The sequence below is a fragment of the Micropterus salmoides genome, unplaced genomic scaffold (genome assembly GCF_014851395.1).
Source record: "Micropterus salmoides isolate LMB-PRFRI ecotype aquatic unplaced genomic scaffold, ASM1485139v1 Ms_hic_scaffold_2, whole genome shotgun sequence".
In the NCBI taxonomy this organism is placed as follows: domain Eukaryota; kingdom Metazoa; phylum Chordata; class Actinopteri; order Centrarchiformes; family Centrarchidae; genus Micropterus; species Micropterus salmoides.
In genome coordinates, this window is record NW_024041150.1 from 29423782 (window position 1) to 29442682 (window position 18901).

At 41.3% G+C, this 18901-nt stretch overlaps 2 protein-coding genes across 3 annotated transcripts in view; one reads left to right on the forward strand and one right to left on the reverse strand.

Annotated features, from left to right (window-relative positions):
• Nucleotides 1-322: 322 nt before the first annotated feature.
• On the reverse strand, nt 323-12003 carry sf3b2 (splicing factor 3b, subunit 2). The gene is given in 23 exon segments (XM_038731675.1): nt 323-706; nt 1259-1450; nt 1597-1696; nt 2195-2296; nt 2728-2870; nt 4379-4486; nt 4678-4785; nt 5452-5541; nt 5744-5893; nt 6028-6255; nt 6342-6422; nt 6520-6642; nt 6778-6951; nt 6953-7012; nt 7810-7910; nt 8057-8165; nt 8921-9030; nt 9265-9343; nt 9662-9712; nt 10105-10335; nt 10754-10795; nt 11346-11392; nt 11837-12003. Coding segments are annotated over 23 exon segments (2631 nt in total). The 5' UTR covers nt 11967-12003; the 3' UTR covers nt 323-634.
• A 1397-nt stretch (nt 12004-13400) lies between these two features.
• Nucleotides 13401-18901, forward strand: part of capn1 (calpain 1) — a 30440-nt gene continuing 24939 nt past the window's right edge. Inside the window, exons 1-3 of one of the 2 annotated variants that reach the window (XM_038732791.1) lie at nt 13401-13554; nt 17457-17513; nt 17825-18142. In XM_038732791.1, the coding sequence (XP_038588719.1) occupies nt 17888-18142 (255 nt within the window). In that variant the 5' untranslated portion in view covers nt 13401-13554; nt 17457-17513; nt 17825-17887. The remainder of the gene's footprint in view (nt 13555-17456; nt 17514-17824; nt 18143-18901) is intronic. The other variant, XM_038732790.1, reaches the window with a different exon arrangement.

An 18901-nucleotide genomic window follows, 5' to 3' on the forward strand; every position in this document is an offset into this window, starting at 1 on the left:
TTCTAGAGTTAAAAGAACATCTTTGTTTGGTACATATGCCCGCCAAAAAAAAATAAAAAATAGTCGCACTATTACCATTTACTGCGTTTTCAATGAAAAGGAGAATTTTCCCTCTAATATCGCAAATCTATCATATTGCAATATCAGGCACAATAATCCCAATGACATCTAAACTTTTCAGCCCTACCCTATAGTCATGCTGCTTTGACTGGATCAGCGGTCTCAAACTATCTAATGCTAAGTGAAAACTTACAGCAGGTACCCACACAAAGTGATGAAATGCAACCACAGGAAATGGAAACTCAGGGCAGTACAGTTTTGAATTCTTGTCATCACTTCATTTATTTACAAAAAAAGACATGGTTACAGAGACAAAAATAACCAAGACATAAAATGTTGAGTTAAACAGGTCACCATTCTCACGGGACACGCATTACATGACATGCGTCACGAAAGTATCGTCTATTTATAGTTGTAAAAAAGGAACAAAAACGTGTGTGTACTGCTACTGATCTAACAGATGACTGGTGTTGCAGTGTGCATCCTCCGAAGTTAAAATATGAGTATTGCTCTTCCTCTTCCATTTCCTGTTGTGACTCATTCTCTCGCAGCGCTTCGTCTCGGTGTTTCTGCTCTAGAACTTGAACTCTTTGTATTTCTTGGCACCGCCTCGGGTGTCCTGCGGCTGGGCCTTCCTCTTTTTTTGCTGTACGGTGACAAGCGAGCAGAGATGATGCGGGGGAGAAAAAAAAAAGAAGAGGCTTTTAATATTCAAATGTTGCTTCAAAGAAACAACTAATAAGACTGGAAACCACACCGCAATGACAGCCTCCCACTTTCTTTCAGTTTATAAATAAAACACTTGCTGAGTCATGCTTTTTTCCTACATAAGTTTACCATGTGGGTCTTAAATATGAATGTTAATGATGCAGCTCGTCATCTGTTATTGAGGAAAGGAAAATCTGTTGTATTTTTATACCCAAGTTGTCTGGTGCAACTTAAGATTGTAAAAGTTAATAAAGGGAAAATACATTAAGTGATAGAAGCATAAAGTTCACCCTACATAAGGTTTAGTAGCTTTTTAAGACAACAAAATTTTAACTACTACTATCTAGAACGATCACACATTTCAGTGGTTTTAAAACTCCTGTTTGGCTGGTTGCATTGCTGTCTTTAGGGTTTTATCCGGAAATTAAGAACAGAAAACAAGTACATTTATTTCTATTTCAATAATGACATCGATTCTGTGTCTCTGTACCTTCTGTTTGGCAGCGTGTTCAGCCACCATGTCGCTGAAGTCCTCTTTCTCCACCTGGGCCTGCTGCTCTCTGACGTGCTCCTCGTACTTCTGCGTCATGGCCATGGGGTCCAGCTCCAACTCCTCCGGAGCCAGGGCCACCTCTACGCCCTGGGACTCCTGCCCTCCGCCCGCCTTACGACCTGCCATAGCCTGGAGACCGCACAGAGGGGGAAACCAAAGAGGAAGCGCTTTAAGGCATGGCTACAAAACAGAATACAGCAGCATTTTGTAAATTTAATTTGGACATATATACACGCACAAACATCTCTCATCTCAAGCTCACAGAGTCGCCTTACCCCTGACACGTCATAGATGTGTGTTGAGGCCATCATGGCCGCTCCTACGGGGCCAGTCCTTCTCTCTGGGAGCACCGTGAACAGCTGTGGCGTCTCATTTCTATGAGCACAACCAACCAAGAAAACAACCGTATTTTAGCTTATTAGTCATTACTCTATCTATTCAAAACAACAAAGTTTAGAACAGGATGATTGGTGGTTACAGACTAATATGGCTGGAGGTACAGCTTTGACATTAGCTATTAAGTTACAGTGAACAAAGTTTCTACTTTAAAATATCCAGGCCTTTGATCCATTAACAGCTAAGATGACTGTAAAGATGAGAGTAAAGGCTTTTTATTCCCACATCATTTCGAGCAGTAAAAAGGTAGTTTTATGATAACTTACGCCATATAAACTATATTTTATCATGTAAACGTTTACATGATAAAATATAGTGTATAAATGTTTCTTTTTATCATATTCTAAGCTCTGTCAGTAAATCCATTAGCTGAAAATGCTCCCTTTGTTGCTGGTGTGTGCTGCAACGTAACAGCAGGAGCACTGCTACAGGAGTTAATGGAAAAATTAAAAACAGCAGCCTTTCTGCGACACTCACCCATCCATAGCCTCCTCGATCTTCTTCTTCCTCAGCTCAATCAGCTCTGGGGTCTCCATGCCGGCGGGTACTGATGAGAAGCCTCCGGGGGTGATCAGCCCACTGAAACACACAACATGACATCCAGAATGTGACGAGTGCATCGATGCGTGTCCGTCTCCATGAATGTATCTTTGTGGGCATGTATGAATATTATGTCATTTTAACATAGAAGCAGAAAGGGCCTCACTCATCTGTGTATACACAACCCACACAGATGGACAAGGACAGGCACACGGATCACGGAGCAGCCGAACGCCTCATCAACTGTACCTGCTTAAAATTCTAATCAGAACCGGCGCTTTCATCTGAAAGTTGATTTTATAATTACATGGCAATTATGGTAATGTAATTGGTCTGCGCGTCTCTGCATTGATACGAATCTATTTAAAGATGGCTCGTTGCAAAGAATGCGTTGTTACTGGCCCAATTAGAAAACCTTGACTTTGTGACTTCTTGATTAATGCATTGACCATAATCTGCATGCCTAGTACCTGTCTGCTGGTGTGAAGAATCCAGTTTCGTCTGGTTTCTCCTCGTCGCTCTCCTCCTCCTCCTCTTCCTCGGATGACTCCTCGTCTGAAGGCTCCAGTTCTCCCCACGGCGTGTGATCCACCTCCTCCTCCTCCGCTTTGGCCTGATCATAAACAAAGACCTTTGATGACAATCTGAACTAAATGTATGATGTACACGGCAGGAATGCAGCGATTACCGGATTTCACTGTTAACCGCGCTTTAAACCGTCACGGTTAATTAATCATAAAGGCTCCGCTACTCCAAGTGTTTCTGTTGCACAAAAGAAAAACAAAGTTACGCGAGCGGTGCACCAGTTTAAAGTGCCGTGCTTATCAGAGACATGGAGGCTACTACTGAACACTGGTTAACTCTGGCAGAAGGACCAAACTGTGAAGCTTTATTTCCACCAAAGAAACGGCAGAAGTCGGCATTGTGGGAGCATTTCGAGTACACCAAGACCGAGCATAGAAAGGCGCTATACAAGTACGGAGCATTTACATTTACCGAGCAGGGTTGAAACCTGTTGCTGATAAAGGAGCAAATATCTACATCAAATATGATGTAATACATGCAATGTATACATAATAATTGAGTTAAATAAAGTGGCAAGTTGGTAGGGAATTAAATATAAACTGTAAGTATCACTTACAGCCGCAGTGGTGAGAGTTGGGCTTTCAGTGCAACGTAAACAAACAAACCAGGTGCAACCATTCAGACCCACCGTTGTGCTATGAAACCCATTATTTTCAGTAGCTTGTGCCATGGTTTGGTGCTGGGTCAAGCAACACGCACCATATCGTTTGGCGAGCACGCACGCACGGTAGTCGAACTTGCTTAGTGCAAATCGCTTCTTTTCTGAAAGGGCCGTTATGGATGATAGAACGTAGTCTAACTTTACATCCTATTGCCTCCTCCTGTCTGTGTTGAGAAAATGTTGCCAGATGTAAAACACTAACACCAGGAGCTTATAAACTTCCAGGACTCTACCAATTAGCTGCATTTCAGTTATTAACAACACTGCATGAGAGAGGTCTCAATTTCATTTTGATGGATGAGAGTAGATGACAATAACAGTTCATTTTATTCCGCTCCTTAATATCAATTTCCCCTGGGGGATAAAAAAAATTAATATTAGTTTTATATTAACAATAAGACTTAAATATAATAGGCGTATAATTGTTAATGCAATTACATTATAAAATGAACTTAAATAATTTCCAGTGTTAAATTAATTAATGCATAATAATTGTAATAATTGTGAAACCGTAATTATTCCTGACAATAATTGTACCAACAAAATCTATAATCGTTGCATTGCTAGTACACGGTGAAGATGTAAACACTCCTAACGTTTCATTTAGAGCTGAACTGTTGATGTTAACACTGCGAGAAAACAAAGTCCAATGTATTATGGCATTAAAATTTTTCTTCTTTTGCTTTCTCATTTTCATCGTTTCATTATATTCATTTTGAGAATTTACTGCATTGTTAATTTTTTTTTGTAGTTTAGACACTCAGACAAAGGATGGTGGTTGTAATGTTATAATGTACTGTACACAATTCAAAACCTTTTACAGTTTCTGCAAAGAACCCTGTAGTCATGGGTGTGTGAGTCTGTGTGGTCCTGACCTGGAAGTCTGCAGCATTGGTCCCAAACACGTCACCGTAAAGAGGTTTGCCCATTTCATCTACTGGCGGCTTCCCCCAGCCTCCGGCGTGATAACCAAACGTACAGTTCTACAAGGCGGAGGAACAAGAGGTTGAAGAGACCAAAGAAACATTAAACATGCTGAAATACAGATCATCTTTGGTGTTTTGAACAAGGGGCCACACTGTAAACATGAAGCCAATGGAAAACGATTGATAAATTGGATAATTATTAAACTTGTAAATAAAAACAAGTTCTGCAGTTTGAGAAGTTGACTTACATCTGGGATGGGGGAGTTGAGCCCGGGGATCTTGAGATTGGGGTAGGAGGGAGGGGGGCCGTACCTCTGCATGGCTATCAGCCACGGAGGAGGCACCTTGTGGGCGTTCTGAGGAAGAAGAGGAGACAATGTGAACATTTTCTCACTAGATGTTCTAAAGCAGTAGAGAGTGCGCTCCTTCAAACTTTGGCAAAGCCAAAACTATTCTGGATCATTGGTGGAATACTGGGTAAACTCTCTGAGGGTTTATTTGAGCTAAAATATGTTCAGGATTCATTTATCCTTGTTAACTGTTGTTGCCTGTGACTGTGAAGATTTGAGAAAAAGCTGCCCGGGTGCATATATATATATTTATAACAGTCATTATCTCAGCGGTTGTTTTCCTGTCCTTGTTACTGTGTCGGTGTTTCTGAATAAACAAGTGTTGTCACGTCTCGTCTTACAAGAGGAGATTTGTTTTCACAGCCTGAACATTCATGCATTTAACAGCAGTAACAGGGCGAGCGATGCATCATGATAATAGGGAAAGTGACAGAACAACAGGGACAACAAAACAACAAGACAGAGACTCCAGCAGACAGGCACAGATATGTTGCCCAAGGCAGGTGACATATTTTTGGCAATGTGAAACTACTAACTCAAGATATACTATGTACGGCCGTATTTGTGTATTTTTCAAGAGAAATTCATTTAATTTCACTGCTCTGTAAACTTGACTTTTTCCCTTTTCTGTGGTAGTTGTATAGTTTTGTTCTGTATGTTAGTTAATCTTACGGGTCCAACTGGCATGCCCAGTGCGATACGCAGCTCATCTGACAGATCTCCAGGCTTCTTCTCTTTCAGACGGGTTTCAAACTCTTTCCCCTGCAGAGACACAAAAACACACAGCGGGTCGCTTGGTTGGCCTTTTAAAAACAGCTTGCAACGCTGGCTATCCAGCCGGGGCTGATCGCCATGGCACAAAAACAAAAAAGAAAATCAGCCTTTAAAATTCAACCACTGGATCCCACAGAATATGAAGAAGATTGCACTGCAAGTTCAAAGAAATCCTCAAGGATGGACCAACCTCGTAGTAAAGGTCTCCGTGGATGGTGAGTTTGGGTTTGATCTGCCATTTGAAGAAGGCGTCGTGGAGCTTCTGGTAGTCGATGTCGATCTTTCCCATCTTGGGACGAACCTTCTCTCTCATTTTGGTTTTCATGGTTTTGGCGTCCTCCTGGAAACGTTAAATGAAAAACAAAACCAGAAAATGAAGAAGCTACGTCGGCGTTCCACTGCTTGTTCTTCTTAACAGAACAGAAAATTTGGAAGGAGCAGCTGGAAAATGAGCAAACATCTCTGGTAACGCACCTTCTCCTGCAGGGCCTCCCTCATCTCCTGGATACCAGTTTTCTTGATGAACTCGGGCAGCTCAAACGGAGGCTTCTCTATACCTCTCTTGCCCTGTAGATACTTTCTTTTGAAGCACCAGTGGCGGGGCACCGGCACCGTGTTCCTGGTGGCCTTTAGGTGGACCAGCAGCTTGGGCTCCTGGGCCGTCACATCGTGCATCTCTACCACATCCGGACGAGCCACCAGCTGCAGCAACGAGGCAGGAAGACATTAAAAGGTTACTGATAGTACTGAAACTCTTCTGTAATCATGACCATTAAGTCTTAATTTACCTGTTTGAGTTCAGCCACAGTCAGCCTGTTCATCCTCCTCAGCTTCTTCTTAGAGAGTTTAGGCACATCTGGTCGGATTTCCTGTACGTGAAAAAAAGTATTTCAAACGTTTTCCATGTAAACCAACAGGATTTTGTTCTTTCTGTTCTGTTTTCCAAACAAATGGAAGGATTCAAACCTCGTCACTGTCGTCGCTGTCTTTCCTCTCGTCCTCAAATCCCTTTTTCCGCAGCACGGCTGTCTCCTGCTTCTCTGCCTTCTCGGGCTCCTTCTCCTTCTCCTTCTTCACATCGTCAGTCAGCTAGGAAAGAGAAGGAAATGGCTGCATTATAGCAAAACAAAAGCAAATGCCATAATACACCTGAAAGCAACACAAATAATCCTCGCTTGTCATCACAGCGAAAGAGAAATAGAAGAAACGGGGCTCTGTAGTCACCTTGAACGCCTCAAAGATCCTCTTGAAGAAGATGTAGTTGGGGTCGTAGATCTCTGGCTCTTCTGTGATGTACTCGATCTCCACCTCTGACTCCTTCTGTTTCTCTTTGTCCTTGTCCTTCTCTTTGTCGCTGCCCCCCTCCTCCTCCTTCTTCTTCTGCTCCACCTGCTCCTTCCTTCTCCTGGGCTCGCTTCTGCTTGCTCTTCTTTTTGCGATTTCTGCGCCTGCGGTTTTTCTGAAGGGAAGGTTGGTTCGTGAATTCGAGAAACTATTAAATACTTATCCAAAATATATTTATACAGTGTTTCCCCTAGGATTTTTTCAGGGGGGGGTTGGTAGATTCCCAATTCTCATGTGGTGGGGAATAAAATTTCAGCTATTATAATACTATTTCTTAAGGGAAATGGAAGTATTGTGAATTGTCCTCTATCAAATAGGTTATCACTGGACCGCCTCCATATGCTGCTGAACACACAGTAATAAGTCGGTCTGACAAGGCTCTCACATGGGCAGCGCACATTCTAGTAAACAAAGCTTGACCAAAGTTATGTTTTGAATTTTTTTAAAACGGATTATCTGACTCCGCTCAAATAGCCACAAAATCTACAACGATCTTGCGTCTTGCATCTCCGATGTGTTTTCACTTCTGTGAGTTTGTTAGCTCTTGCTAGTGCCCCCCAAACAATGGTAGAGGAAACACAGATGTGAAATGTCCCTTGCATTACTTCATGTTATGCACTTGTTTATCTTGGCGGGTAAAAATCACAGGGGCTTATTTTGCCATGCAAATAAAAGTACACAAAGAGGACTGTGCCAGTTTTCACAACAGCAACACATATGCCCTCGTTAATGAATGACATATGACTCAAATATCCAAGAATATTTTTTGCCCACAAGTTCTAAATCAGTGAATGTGCCTCTGAATTACCATAATACAATGAGGAGTGCTACAGCTACAACAGAAATATCAAACATCGTGTGCAGAGCTGTGGTGCTTTGTCTTCCAGCTGCATGGCATTAACAGAGACTTACGTCTTTCTTAGATATCTGGCTGTCATCGTCTTCTGTCTCAGACATGACGTGTGCAGAGGAGTTGGTCTTGTCCATCTCTGCTCCCTCATCATCGTCTTCTTCTTTTGGAAGGAAGAGAAGATAATTGGAAACAGACTGATCAGATTATAAACCTCCAAATGCTACCACATCCCAAATGCTTCCCAGTGCACAATATTCCAGAGTAATTAGTATTTTTTCAGAACAGAAAAGATGCAGCGGTACTGACCTGCAGGGTCAGTGAGCTGCTCCTGTCGGATCTCCTTCAGCTGGAGGATCTTCTCCAGAGCTTGAGGGATCTTGGGCCCACTAACACTCACCTCCTCGTTCTGCCAGGCCTGCAACAGAAGAAAAAAACAAATTTGTGACTGAGTGCAGCACAAGGTAGTATCCAGCTGTCAATCAATAAGAAATCTGAAAAAGAAAACAATGGAAAATAAAAACACACATCTATAAGACAGTTTTTATTATATTTTAAAACTAACACCTAATCACTGTCTCAACTTCAGTTAGGTGCATAATGTGTGTACATGTGCAGACACAGAAGACCAGCCTTTTAGAGCAAGACACCTGGCCGGTCCTAAACTAAACTGTGTCTGAATACATAATGCATTTTAGGAGGCTTAAAGGGTAACTGGTATATTAACTGGTAAACCACACAATAACACAAACAAACTACCTGACCGAGGCTGCAGTAGACGAGCAACTCCTGTGTTCTGCGAGGTAAAATTACCGTTTTTACCGAAAGGAGGCTAGTGGCTTTGATGAGAGTGATATAGTGACCGTTTCAAGATAAAGAAAAGGGATGTTATTTTTTTAAAAAGGTCCATCTTTGTAGGGATACTTGTAATAACAAGCACATCTGTGGGGAAAACAAGCACTTTAGTGGATTACTTTGCCGCCCAGTTTCGCTGCTGCTGACTGCAGCACACTCGCTCAATACTGGACCATTTTCAGAAAATGTTGTTCCAGTTAGTCAGAAACACTTTACGTTACGTCCAAAACTAATCATCAGTACTGTTATTTTTATAAAAATACACACGTGTCTATTCATTCTGCTGTGAAGGGAGCTGCTGCAAAACTGTCTTCTTACCTCTCTGTTATCTTCTCCCGGAGGAGGCGGCACTCTCTGTTTCTGGGTCGGCAACATGCTCACACCAGGAGGCAGCGGCCCGCGAGGATCCAAACCTGCAAAAACAAGACCTTCTCAGGTGATGAAAGTTTGTTATTTTAGGAGTGTGTTACAAAAAGTCAGCTCCAAGACCTCAAGCCCTCCCCTGGAGTACAGATGAAACCAGTCTTTTTTGCACTGATCTATTTCTGGAAATATCTGTTTGTTTTTTTTTTAACTGAAGAATGTTATTGTGATAGAAACATATTATGGGTGAGGTAATGTGCAGCAGGAATCAGAACATAATCACTCCATCACCAACATACCTCTCATTGCTGGGGGCATGGCTCTGCCCCCCCCCATCTTAACCATCTCCTGACGCTCCTGTTCCAGCAGCACTGCAGCCTGAAATACAGAAGGAAGGAGATGGGAATTAAAGACATAGTTGAAATAGAGGCATAGAATCAAAGGTGTAAGAAGAAGAAAGGAAGAGAACACGACGGGGGTAGAAAAGGATGCCCTAAGTGTTATGAAGGGATTATTTTCAAACTTTTAAGTAGTTTGGAAATGTACATAAACCCTTTGATTTTAGTGACACATACGTACACACAACAAGAACGTTTCCTAAGATTGTTTGTCACATTTTTTTTAACCAATGATTCGGTTATAGCTAAATGACTAAATACTAAATATTTAATGGGTGGACTATCTTCATGCTCTCACCCTCTTCTGCTGCTCCAGAAGATCATGTTCATCCATGCCACGGGACTCACCCTGTGATACACAGAAACAATGACTGAGCAACAGTCAAACTAAAAGTAACTCAACAGTATTTTTCTGTCAAGTCCTGCAATTTTAGTTAAAAAAAGCAGAAAGTTCTTGTTGCGTTGCTCTAAAGTAACTATTTAGCTGGCAGCTCCACTTTTACGTGATGTTGCTTTGGTTTCTGTCTATCCAGAGCAGATATTTTGTTTTCTATCATTTGTGTTTGTTGCTTGAGGGAAAGATTAAGATTTAAGGACCTGTTCTTTGGTTTGGTTTTCTTAATCTTACCATCTCACAGGCTGATGGCATCTCAGCGCTGTGTTTTAAAGACAAAACTAAATGCAACGACCGGATCACACTTGTCTACTTCCCAAGTAAACTTGTGGTCCAGTCGCGCTCACCTGCTGCTTGGCTCTCTCCTCCTGCTGCAGCACCATGGCTGCTCTCTGCTGGGCCATCTTCAGCTGATCGTCCTGCGACAGGCTTTGAGGGGACAACCCTGGGGGCTCCATGCCCATGTGAATGCCGGGCGGAGGGGGCCCCCCAGGCATCATGCTCATAGCCTGGAGCATGCCTATACCAGGGGGCATGGGTGGCATGGGCATCGGGGGCATGGGAGGCATACCTGGAATCTGGAGAGGGGAGGAGAATGGGAGGTATGAGGGTGTGACGTGAACTCACATGAAGACTGTGTGTGAAGCTTCATTCTTTTATTCATATCACATGAATTTAATGTTTCCTTCGTGTGCCACTAATATCTAATATCTACTGTAAAGTTGTGTAGTACAACAATTTTATCATGTAGTGAGGGAGAAATAAAGCCGTCTCTTTGTTGGTGAATGAAATTTTGTTTAACAGCAACTGTGTGATTACCAGATATTTTCATTCTACATCTTGCTATTTGTCAAATACCAGTGCCTTTAAATACAATTATGTTTAGTTAAGATGCTGACACGAGACGCCAAAATTGTACTCACACTCAAACTATATTTCCACGTATAACCAAATACAATTAAAACATATGAAAGGCTTCACACATTTTCCATTTACCATTGATTTGTCATCACTAGGTTTGCTGAAGAGGATCCCAGTCTGCAAAGAAAAAAAACACACATAAATGAGTGAGTGTGCTTTGTGCTAAAGATTTTTTTGTAACAGCATCTGAGATGTTGGTTGTGCATTTTTATTTCACTACATTAGGAAGTTAGAGGTTTGGAGAGTTGACACTAGCCTCTCTTCATAATGAAGTTTGAAGTATGCCCAAGCAAGGCTGCAATTATAGGTGTATAACACAGCATCTGGCCTGAGAACACCTTGAGATCCCCCAGAAGGTACTGGAAAACGTTGCTGGCAAGAGGGACACCTGGAATACCCTACTTAGCCTGTTACCACTGTGACCCGACCCCGGTTAAGCGGAAGATATTGGTTGGATTGATGAATGGATGAGCAAGGCACAACTTTTCCCCTATCTAGTCATGTGGTCAACAATACTGTGCTTGAAGCAGACTGTCCGCTCATGAAAATGTTTTTTCTTAGCTACATGTCAACGCTAACACGTACAAACACTCAAGACACCCAAAATGAATACATGGAAATCGATATTACATGGTTAAAACTAAATGCACTGAATAGTTACATTTACCTGTATCATGTAGCCCTTCACTCTGTCTATCAGCTCCTCTCTGGGACCTGAAGAAAGACGAAAAACTTAAATCAAGGAAGAAATGTAGATTCTTCTATTAACAACAGTCATGATATAACATCGCACTTACAAGCCTATGGATGTTCGCTGCGTTTGTCACACTAGTTAAGCTCGTCAACACTGAGCTCCCAGAGATGTTAGCTAACGTTAACTCTGACTAAGTGCTCACATTGACGTTACCCTTCCTATTTACCTACACAATCACATACGTGTTGCTGCTGCTTTCAACACGTTGTAAAAGGAAAAATGTTTGCATAAGTAGATAGTGAATGTGCATTTCAAAGAGTATAAACACACCACAGGCCTAGCTTTAGCTTATTGCAACGGAAGAGCTGCGTTTTGCTAGCTAGCGTTAGCAGCTCACTAGCCACCGTTAGCTAAACACAGCCGTTCTTCCAGGGGGTTCTTCGTCTTTCCCGGGTTTTTCTTACCCATCGTGGGCGCCCCAAACTCCGCCAGCTTGGTCTGAAGCTCATGATGGGTCCATGTGTTCAACGCCGCAATAGCAGTCCCTAAATCGGACGGCAGGGAGTCGGTGCCCGGTGGTCCGTCGGATGCCATGTTGAGTTTCTCTCAATGAAACAACAGCGGCAACGGAAGACACGCGAGCGGCGCAGAACAGGGCTACTGCAAAGCATGACGGGAAGTGTACACTGCCGCACTCCCTGCTGGGACATGAAGTCCGAAAGGGGGAACACACGCATTCACTAATTACAGCCTCTAGATGTCAGTGTTGACACCTTGAATCTTGCTCGACATCCTGATCACGCTTCTTTATAAGTTGAAAAACAATGAGTACAACATACAAAACATTGAACTTCATCAAAATAATAGACTATTTTAAAACCAGTGTTGCTCAAAAACCTCAAAACAAAACCTGTAAATTTTCCTTTAGATTTCTGTTTTTGGATCTATGATTAATGTGAAGCCAGCTCCCCCCGTGTTCCTGCGACAATTATTATTAATGTCATTATTGCCATCATCATTATTATTATTATATTTTTTAAATTGATATTTTTATTATGACAACTACCATTACAAGGAGCATCACACAAAAATCTGGGCCCTGTACATAAGCATACTCTATCGGCCCCTGCCCTGTATACTCAGTTCCCCCCAAGTCCAAAAACACTGACCATTACTATCATTTTATATCTCTACGTTGAACTTGCATTGTGCTACTCCCCTCCCCTCTCTCTCTTAAACCACTCAGACCATACTTTTTGCTAGAAGTTTTTTGCCTGTTTAAAGAGAGTTTTTCCCAACAAGTGTTTGCTCATGGTGGAAACTGTTGGGTCTTGGTAAATATTAGTACTTTTACAAAGAGTACGGCCTAGACCTGCTCTAGCCTACATGAAAGTGCAATAACGTCTGTCATAATTTGGCACTATATAAATACAATAATAAATGTAGGTATCCAACCTAAAATCTATTCATCCATTGTAGGTAAAAGTCCTGCATTCAAACGTTGCCTTAAGTAAAAGAGGTATTTTAGTTTAGTTAGTCGTTTAAGACTGTAGGCCTATGGTATTTAATTTGGTGATGGTGGCACTGATACAAACTAAAATAATAATAATAAAATATTAATTTGAAAGCTGTATCACTCAAATAAATGTTGTGGAGTAGTAAGAGTAAAACTTTTCACTGAAATTAAGTTTAAAGTAGTTGGAGAAAAAAAGTAAAGTAAGTTCAAAATTACAGTCCAGCATTAAAAAAAGTTTTGACACATTCACTTCCACCAAGAAGCACAATATTATAGAAACACGTGTTGTTTTATTGTTAACAATGTATCTAATGCCACAATAATTCCCTACAATGTACATAAATTTAATCTAAATAAATGTAATTGCTATTCCAAGCAGGGCGTGCTCTAAAGACAACTGTACATGAAAGCATAGTGTACAACAGAGCCCTCCCTCTCAGTGTACTGTGGTTCTGCGCAGACGCACTGTGAAGGGGGCGCATCCATAAATCAGAGGAGAGGCAGCAGGGCGTTTCTAAATAATAAGCGCCGACGGGGAGGGCGGGGGTGAAACTACACTAAACATGGAAGGGAAAAAAAGTCAGGCTGCATATTGAAAGAGTCAAGCTGCATATTGAATGTCCAAATAACTGCCTTTTGTTTTGCTTTTTAAGGAAACACAGCAAGGTAAATATAACATTCCTTCATCAACACTGGTTTTACTTTACAGTTGGTGTCGCGCTGCTGGAAGATATGTATCTTACAAGGCTTTTAACATCCTAGCCTGAACTTTTTTTTTTTCATGATGAAGAGAGACTGAAGTTTGTGAGCCATTGCGTTGCGAAAATTGAAACCAGTCGTGTAAACTAAACTCCTCGCAATCACACTGTGTCTCTTGCAACTTCCACGATACCATAAAAATCATGAGGTCAGCTCAGTGTTTCGCGAGTTGTTTGTGCGAAATCTCTTGTTGTGATCGCCTGCATTTCTTCCTGCTCAGTGTGTACGGGTGCTGTCTTTGATGAGGGTTAGGTGAGACGGGGTCTCCCAGCTGATCGTGTTGCTCAGCTTGAGAAAGTTGCATGTATCGCCTCTCAGGGACACTCAATGCACACTCACCATCAGGACTAGTGGCTTATCTGTGTGAGCCATATGTCCATCTAAAACTTTTCAAACATCGTTAAAACTCCCAGAGTCAGCATTTGTTTTGCCCGCTGGACACTGTGCGCGTCTAGTTTCTCTGCTGGCGCATTCTTTTCTTTTATTAAAGCAAATACTTTGGCTATTTAGTTTCACAGTGTTTGGAATATGAGCCCTGCTGCATTCAGAAATGCACCAGAGGTCGGAATGCTTACTCATAGCACATAACACCGGACCCCACACACCCACAGGCAGTACTTAGGAACCAGTATGTGTTTAAGCCGTCTGGGTCCTGGTGTGTCGTGAGAAGGAAACCACTGGCACAGACAGCAAAAATCCCGTGGATGACGTTTGTATTGGTTTCAAAATCCTTGTGTGACTGCTGTTAAACTCACGTGACCCCGTGTCTCTGTGTCTATATAGGCCTACTGTATTTTTATTTATTTTTTTTACCCATATCAAATTTCACAGCTAATAATAACAGAATATATATGTATGTAACTTAATACCTGCTTTAGTGAAGGCACCAGAGGTTACCATGTTGGTTACATATTGCTGTTTTTTCTTAAGGTCTTAACTGTCTTAACATTTTATTTATATAGTACCAATCAAGAGCGTGACTTTGTGGTGAAAAGTGGTGGGGACAGAGGGGCTCAGATTAGGGGTGTGAAGAGACACACAGCTCACTAGACATCAGATACATGATATTAACATCCACAAGAATGAGACGAAATGATCCTTAAACAGTGTTTTAAAGATATCCTCAATGCTGAGATGTATGAGCGGGGGTCTGGGGGGCCATCCCCCTGGAAATTTTGATCTTTAAACACTTAATGTCCTGCATTATGGTGAAAGTTTCTTCATCAATTAATAGTGGAAATGTTTTTATTTCTGTAAAAAACAAACAATTCAGATAGCACGTGACATTTCAAAATATATAAATATAACCAAATCTAAGTCAGTGCAGCTCTCAGGAATTTTTCTCCTGTAATATCATCCCTGCTGAGGCAACACATATGTAGGCATGATTTAGTCTTCCCTCCACTTTTGTCATGTTCACAGGGAGAAAACCTGGCCAAAAAGAAACTGTGCCAAGAAGCTGTTAAAGTTGCTGCACCTTTTTGGGTCATTTTATAATCAGTAGCTTGTTTGTTTTTTTGGTTTAAGTTACATTTTTTGGACAATGCACATTTGTTAATGTGCAAATAAACCTTTCTAAAGGCATTTTCATTTGTTATGTAAAGGTAAACTATTTTTCAAAATGTTTTTTAAATAAATTATGCTTTGAAAAAGTGGTGGGGACATGTCCCCAGCGTCTGTTATGAAGGTAAAATTAGGCTGATGCCTTTTGGAGTGATATCAGTACATGCTGGAGACATAACACAAAACAGACTATGTTGTGGTTTGGGTGCAAGCATATATTTGAATAGAGTTGCTTTATTTCCTCATATTTGGCCCAGCAGCATCTTGACTGTTTTTCTGTATTGCAGGCTAAATTCAGCTCCATGTTGTTGAGCTGTAGCTTCTGGAGAAAAAGCATGGAAGCTTTGCTTTATATGTCTGGACATGCAGTCTACTGCTTATCATTCCTCATAGATGTAACTACCTGCACTGAAGTGGATGATATCTGTGTGTGTGTGAATGTGTATTTCACATGTAAGGGTAAATTAAATATTCATTATAGCCAGATTGAACTCACGTGTGACAGAGTGCGGCCCAATAAAACACAGCAGAGATTAAAAACACCAAAGGGTTGGGATGTTATACTTTGTTGTTGGTTACAGTAATGTCAGCTTTGGCTGCTGATTTTCTTTAATAACTGTTAAAGTAGCTTAAAATATATTTAAAAAAGCCATATACAGTAATTGCAGTCTGCTGGGATAGTTGCAGAAACGGTAACAATAGTGGATTTAGTAAAATGCAAGTAGATTTCCTTGGTCTGTTGACATATGGTACACACCTACCAACCTATATTGAAGCATTTATTGTCTTTATGACACAGTGCAACCAGTCAAGTCAAAGATGTCTACGTGCACCCTTATGTTCAGGTAGACTACCATTGTCTACACCTGAAGGTGAAAGGCTTTGTTTCATGAGATTTAGGGGAGACTGACTGATATTTTATGTTTTATTGCTCTCTATATGACAATTTAAGGAATACAATTTTCACTTAAATGTCACTGATCTCCTCTGGTTGGAATGTATTTGTATAGAGGGGACACTGTTGTTTGCGATATTGAGTTTTATATAAAAAGTTGACATCAGCATTTATTGGATAAGTAGTAATAAGACAGTTTGTACACTTTTGATAGTACCTATCAAGCAGTACCTTTTTTTGATATGTTACTTTGAAGAATAAAAACACAAACAGTTGGTAAAGAAGAGTTCAGGGACATTTAATGCTGGCTTTCACACCTTTAGGTTTCTATACTCAAAGTGACCCATTTCACTCTGTACCAAAAAGGTAGGCCTGTTTGGTTTTGTAATGTGGTAGTGACATGGTAGGTTTGTGGTACTGGTTTTAGTAATAAAACTAGTTAGAAAAGTAAAAATAGTTTTAGATACTGAAGTAGTACGAGTCAAAGCACTAGCAGTTGCAGTGCTAGGACCGCTTACTATAGCTGTAGTAGCCTAGTAGCAGTAATAATAATTGTCTTGATAGTGGTAGCAGTAGTTGTAGTAGTATTCTTACTAGCTGCAACAGTAGTGGAAATCGTTGTAAAAGCATTTCATCTTCCACAACTTGTCATTATAAAACAAGTCTGTAAACCAGATTTGGAAAACTGTTGTTGTAGCTTAACTTTCTGTTCTCTGTTAGCAGGAACATTTTTCAGTGAGTGAACTGGGCCATATTTGAAGGGCGAGGTTCACACTGAGCTGGGGGGGAACTGCAACAGGGCGTCTTCATTCTCGGAGCCAATGAGAGCCACAGACAGAAGTTGAACTCTTTTCAGCTCTGCTTAATTAGAGAGATGGAGAGAGCTTTTTGTTGTTGTGCGCCTCGAGCTGCCTTCACTGCATTAAGATTCACACAAAACCATACCTTCTGTCCGCCCTTTGCACAGTAAATACACCACAAACACCCCCCCCACACACACACACACCCACAGCTTCCAACTGTGTGATTAAACACTGACTTTTATGCGTGTCTGTTTACATAGTCTGCACCACAGCACAGATATGCCTATTGTGACTAATCCCTTTGCTATGCCGAGTGAGCATATGTGTATGTTGTTGGTTGAAAAAAACAAAAAGACAGGGCTCATTTACCTTTTAAAACCTGAATGTTTCTATAGAGGGTGTATGCAGCTGCTGCTTTTGTCTGTGTTGCATACACAGACAAACAGTGTTTAAGGCATTTTTATGTACTTTCTCCGTTCAGTATCTTTTTTTTTAACTTGTTTTTCTCAGTATCTTTTTTTTTTTTTTTTACTTGTTTTTCTTTGTAGGGTGTAGCTGCTGGTGGGATAAGGAAGGACGGACACCTATTGGTATCAGGTGAGGAGGTAATCTCTTCCCAGAGCCTGTAAATCTCTGCATTTTGATCCCCTACACTTGTGATTGTTACTGCATTCAAAGCATCCAGCTACAGGAGAACCACATGTACCACAGCCAAGCAGCAGCCTGGTCTTGTCAATATTTAATAGCTTCTTAAAGGCTACTGATGTTTCATTCTGATTTATGATAGAGCCTTGAAGCCATTACCACCTTACATCAGATTTACATCAGCACTGCTGCAGGGCTTTACATCAGAAGTATAGCAGCAATAGCTCACTGTTTAGCTCATTGATTATTGACACGTCTTTTCTTATTATAGTTCCACACAACATCGAACAGAGAGTGACAGTTGACCCCACACTGTTAACTCCACAAGCTCAGGATGGAGGAGCCCATTTATGCTACAGGCATGGCCGCCAAGCTGAGGAGCCAGTGGGATCGTGATGACGGTCTGGGACAGAACCACAAAGCAGTGAAGTTTCTTGGTCAGGACTATGACAGTCTGAGAGCCCAGTGCCTCCAGAGTGGGAGGCTTTTTGAGGATAACTTGTTCCCTGCTGCTGCGACGTCTCTGGGGTTCAAAGAGCTCGGCCCAAAGTCCCCCAAGATCTACGGAGTCCGCTGGATGAGGCCCACGGTGAGAAATGGAGGGGAGGGTCTGAGATCTCCGATAAGAGTGAAGATGTGTCTTTGTGGGGATTTTATAAAGAATTTTGATGTTTGAGACAAGAATGTAGCAACAAAACATTCATGTGCGTTTGTGGAGCAGTTGATTCTGAAATGATTAACCCTGCTCACCCGTTATTGAAGTGTGTAAGGCCAGCAGACATACAGTGGTGAGGTTCTGTTGTTTCATCCCAGCCTTCTCCAAAACTTTTGACATCAGCTAAACATGGCTGCACTTTTAAAGCTTAAAAAATCATGCTAAATAAACCCTACAGTAGATAGTAGAGTCTTCTGTCAAAGCATGAATGAGCAGGCCATTTTCAGTAAAAAAAAAAAAAATCAGATAATCCGGTATATTCTAACTTGTTTGGCTACAAAACAAAATGATACTGGCTCTAAAGGACCATTTCTGTATTCTATATTTCTGCAAATCACAGCATTTTTTTCCCAAGCAGCTAGCTACTGGTTTGAACTCACGTTGGTGAGAAACTGTTGGTCAGAAACTGAATATGCGGACACTTCCATCATAATGACAATTTAGTCATCTTAATTTTTTGTCGGAGTTACATTACTGGTGAACTGTTCCTTTAAGCTTTTTTTCTGACCTTTCCTCACAGACTTGAATTTCATCTGCTGCTTGGCAACTACTTCCTGCCAGGAATAATGGGTAGATTTAAACAGAGTCAAGAGCTCTGTTTGCTCAAGTTTAGCCAGTTTGTTGTCTTAAAGA